The sequence below is a fragment of the Rhynchophorus ferrugineus genome, unplaced genomic scaffold (assembly GCF_030347505.1).
Source record: "Rhynchophorus ferrugineus isolate W39M unplaced genomic scaffold, kcgeb_rfMv2 rfM1, whole genome shotgun sequence".
Lineage (NCBI taxonomy): Eukaryota > Metazoa > Arthropoda > Insecta > Coleoptera > Curculionidae > Rhynchophorus > Rhynchophorus ferrugineus.
The window spans coordinates 16,423,428-16,428,776 of NW_027472580.1; the positions used below are offsets into that span (position 1 = coordinate 16,423,428).

At 33.6% G+C, this 5,349-nt stretch overlaps 1 protein-coding gene across 1 annotated transcript; it reads right to left on the reverse strand.

The window, feature by feature from the left end:
- Positions 1 to 1,461: 1,461 nt before the first annotated feature.
- Positions 1,462 to 3,760, reverse strand: LOC143199417 (uncharacterized). The gene is made up of 3 exons (XM_076409225.1): positions 3,260 to 3,760; positions 2,480 to 2,975; positions 1,462 to 2,377 (listed from the first exon to the last, which is right to left on the reverse strand). The coding sequence occupies exons 1-3, from the start codon at positions 3,758 to 3,760 to the stop codon at positions 1,512 to 1,514; spliced, it is 1,863 nt and encodes a 620-aa protein (XP_076265340.1). The 3' UTR covers positions 1,462 to 1,511.
- Positions 3,761 to 5,349: the final 1,589 nt, after the last annotated feature.

Here is a 5,349-nt window from a genome sequence, read left to right on the forward strand (position 1 = left end):
CACCAAATCGGTTATTATTGCTACGTAGATCTTTTAAGGTTCTGTCTAAAGCCTCCAAAGATTTTTTATGTGCCATCAATCAATTTACAATCAATCAATTTACATTGCTGCAAAACCTTTGCCATTGCAGAGTTCTTCGAAACGTTGCAGGTTGGAGTTTCATTGCTTTGCATATTTAATGGCAATTTTAGTGCTGAATGGGCTGTTCGACCACCTTCAAGCAAAGTTGCTGCGATTCCCGACGAAGCGAGTGCAAGTGCAATTTTATTTTGTGAGCGAATTGTTGCTAATATTAATGAAATAAAAAAAGTTTTTCCTGTACCACCAGGTGCATCTAAGAAATAAATCCCTCCAGTTTCATCATTTGTTACTTTCATAAGAGTTTCAAATACATACTTCTGTTGTTCATTTAACAGTGGAAGATTTGTTTGAATTTATTCTTTCAAAGCGTTGAGATCATACAGTCTTTCTCGATGCAACTCTTGGTTAAAAGCGTCATGCATTGGAAGATTGGGCGCGGTCAGGCCTAATTGAATTAATAGTTTGTTTGACATTATCAAGCACATGTCCTCAATTGAAATCAATGCTTCATTGTAAATTTCTTCATTGATTTGTATATTTGGATTTCCCATTCTATTCCGTATTTGATACAAAATATCATCACACATATAATCTTTGTACTTCATCCACAAATCAATTGGGTTTGATGGGAAGCATGTAGATATGATTATAGAAAACAATGTTCGTATTTGATGAGTGTGTGATGATATTACAGCATCATTGAGAGTTTGATCCCAATGAGCGTCATTTTCAAGCAATTGCAAACGTTGACAGGCTTCTCTGTAGGATCCACACAATTCACCATCAACAGTTCGTAACTGTTGGAATGATGTTGGGCCACGTACATTGACTAATAGCAGTCGTAAATAAAAACATTCATCATTGCTTGGATGTACTGAATAAATCCGGCCAATCGCATCGGTGGAATATACATCTGTATATCCTGGAACTGGTTTTCCTTGTTTCCGTCGTATAAATCTCCTTGAGGATTGATTCCAGGTATAATATTTTGGCATTTCAGAATATAGCAATGTTTGTGCGAAATCATCGTTTTGGCATGTCTCAAAAAAACTGGTTAATGTAGTAGATGGTGGCTGAGCAGCTCTTTGTACTGCGTTCTGTGCTGTAAAATACACTCTTTGTCCATTTTCTAAATGCACAGCTAAGTGAACAACAGAAGGGTGTCTCTCATGAATAGGAAAAGAAAATATTCGCCAAACTGCTTCATTACTACTGACATAGCGGCCCATTTGGTATTGGGTAACTTCATCATTAGAATTCTCTGCACCAATTCCAATCACAGCCATATCACTCCCTTTGGTTACATATTTGCAAATGTATTTAATCGATTTCACTGAATGGCAAGATTCAACGTTGATGTGTGCTTTGAATGTCTTTGATAAAATGGGTGAATATGGAACAATCCAACGATTATCTATTTCAATATCTTGTTAATTTAATTTGACAATTGTTGATTTTCCATTGTCTGCTGTCGATCTGCGACGATACAATGGATAACCGTCATTACCAGTAATTGTTTCCGATATTAATGTCCGTGGATATCGTTTTGAACATTTACCATCCATCATACACGGTGAATTTTGATTAAGAGTTCCACAGGGACCATGTATCATGTTTTTGATAACTACCTCATGCAATCCAGGATCTACTTGTACATTAGGGATTTCAGCTGATATCACTGCATCAACTTCATTTGGCCTTATCTTTTCAACCAACCAAATCAAAATGTGTGCATGTGGCAATCCTCGTTTCTGCCACTCCACAGAATACATCCAGCAGCGTGACTCACCAAACACATTATGTTTTACGATGAAATTCATTAAAGATTTCAACTTTTGTCCAAAGACTCTGGCTGTAATATCATGACGATCAATGGATGATTTCCCAGGTAATAACTCCTGCTTAATTTCTATCCATTGCGGATTGCATGTAAATGTGATGAACAAATCTGCTGTACCATAATGACGAACATACGACATGGCATCTTGAGCATATTCGTGCATATGCCGAGGGCTTCCGATGTATGTTGCTGGAAGAATAGTCATCCGACCGACATTCTGTGCATTTCCATCAGTATTAATCGCATCTCGAAGGTGAATATACTCTTCAGATCGGAGTTTGGTTTGATTCAACCTGATGAATGTTAATCTCTCCGTTTCAATTTTAACATACATGTCATCAACATATTTGTGATATAATCGCCGACATTTCAATATGTGATTATCTGCATTTTCCCGAATCATTAGGCGGTATGAATAATAGTTCATTGAACTGACTTTTTTGTTGGTTTCAGAACCTGTAAACAGATTTTGTTTTAATAACATTCAAATATAAAATTAAAATACATAATATAGTGACTGAGATATTATCGCCATAGCTAAACTAATATTTTAGTTACCTGTAATGGGATTTATCATTTTTATTGATAAATCGTAGCCATCTTCACCTTGCCAAAATATAATGGGATATTGCAGTGCATCATATGAGCGGTGTGTTTCCTTTATAGGTTGTAATTGAAAATTCCGACGATGTAAAACAATATCACGGGATTCCAAGTTTTCTCCAACTACAACGATAGCAACTTCATCAATAGTTGGTGCATTAAAACGTCTTGTATGTTGACCTGCAGGTGTTTTATCAGCTCTGATTACAATTTTGTGATTATCGGATGGCATCAGATCCAGGGCAGTTTTAAACAATATAATCAATTGATTGTGTTGATGAAATAAAGTTTGTAATTGTTCTACAATAGACCTTTTTACTAAATTGTTATGTGCACAACGCAGATCAATTTCTTGTGGTGAATTGCCCATAAAATAAATTTGCAGGAATTTGTTGTCGCTATCTGACACTGGTAACAGTGAACCTGCTCTGTGATATATTTGCCCTTGTATCTGTAAATAAAAAAAATATTATGGTGTGGTATAAATTAATGGATTGTCAATGATCAAACTTAAATAATATTTGATCTTAAAAAGTATATATTTAGTTTTAACTAATATCTATCAAATATAAAATATAATAAAAGTGTCACTGAAACTGAATCACCATATAATATGATGACTAAGTGATATATTTCGTAATGATTAAGAAATTGAAGATTAGTAACACATCTTAACTTTGGTGACAGAAAATTTTGTTCGCTAAAATAATTATGAGTAACTGCTATAATACATACCTTGAAAGTTGGCATAAAATTTTCCCGAACTGCATTTGTTGCCCCAAATGAAGTCATTTGAAAGCAATTGTTATATTGTTGAATATGTGTCAAAAAGTGTATAGAATCTGTTCCTATTCCTGAAACCAATGAGTACAATGGTTCTGGTGGTGGATCCAATTGTATCAATTTCACTTTACCATTTGCGCAACACAATCCATTGGCTTCGTTTTTGTATTTTAATGCCTTACAGTGTGAGCAAACCAAGTTCATAGAACCAATAACAACACATTGGTAGTTACTGTAGTCAATTGACACATCGTAACTGAAAGCAGCTGGATTCAAACTTGCGCGATTATTAGTTGAATGTCGCGCTCGCGCTTCACGCGTTTGTGATATCCGAATTCTTTCACGTTCATTTCCGTCGTCACGTTCTTGTGCAGTACGATTAGATCGGTAATTAGCTTGGTATATAGCATTTCTGGTTCTTCTACCTAAATTGCTTCGTCTTATAGGAGGCATATCAAATATAAATTATTTTTTCACTAATCACGAACTAAACAAACACTAACTAACTACTAACACTCTGCACAAAACACGATATACGAATTTGTTTCGTGTATCACTTGACAATTCATCTGTCATCTGTCAAAAGTCATCTGTAACAGACAACTTTTTTTTTAAATTTGATATGACTTGAACTCAAATCCTTTTAAGCCGTACGAATTGTTTTATTTATTTAAAATTTGAATTAAATTTTAAACAAATAAAAAATTTTAAATAAATAAAACAATTCGTACGGATTAAAAGGATTTGAGTTCAAGTCATATCAAATTTAAAAAAAAAAAGTTGTCTGTTACAGATGACTTTTGACAGATGACAGATGAATTGTCAACTGATACACGAAACAAATTCAAACAAAAAGGGCTATTTTTAGGGTTTTTCCAGCAATAATTCTAATTTTTCTCGCCGTAAAAACCATCCCTGAACTTCAACGAACATTTTAAAAAAAGATTTGGCCAAATTGGTCCAGGCGTTGTTGAGTTATGCGCTTAGGAACATATTTTGCGATTCATTTTTATATATATATATATATATATATATATATATATATATATATATATATATATATATATTGTTTCGGTGTTGATATGAGAGTGATTCCTATTTTTTACACTCAGTATCTCAGATAGCCAATATCTGAAGGTAACGATGTAATCATTCCCATAGTATCTGGGTGTATATATGATATTTAACACACAACAATATATAACAAATCGATAGCTGGTTTTTATATATTAAATTATGTGCGAGACAGTACCTCTGGTAGAAATTTCCGTACGGCTAGTTAAATTATATGAGAGGCAATACCTCTGGTGGATGTTTTAGAGCGGCAGTACCACTGGAAAAATACATTGAGAGGCAGTAACTGTAACGAAACCAGGGCAGGAAGACAGCTAATTAGATTAGGTAAAAAAGTAGTTTCCTCTAGTAAAATTTAAAGCAAGATCTGAGTTCCATCCAGTCCAATCCAAAAAAAAAAATAGAATAAATACATCAGAAAAAGAGTGGGTGCACCCATTATAGAAATTATATTGCTAATACAATGAATTTTAAAAAGAAATTAATTCAAAATCCAAGGTATGGCCCTGAGCAATCAACCACTCAGCATAAATGAGCGAGGCCCTCACCACGGTATAGTTCCAGAACAGATTATTGATTGAAACCATAAAATATTACCATTTATGTTGAAATGGTGTTTTAATTTGTTCATTTGGGGTTAGGTGGCTCGATGTATAAAATGATAGCAAAGCTGAAATTTGACCCTTTCTGCTTTCAGAAGGATATTTTAGAAAATAAAAAAGTGTAGAGTACGTGTGTTTATATTTGGTGGAAATAATCAAAATATTACTGGATATTTTGGACTTTTTTGATAATTATATACTTCCTATAGAAACTTGATTTATTTAATTTACATAGAAAGAATTTCGGTTTAATTTCTTTCGACAAAGCTTTTGTTGAAAGCATCTCGTTCGAATAGGAGCATTTTTGTATATTTTTTGTATATTGTATATTTAAAAAGTTTTGTGTTAAACCTGTTATATTACGTT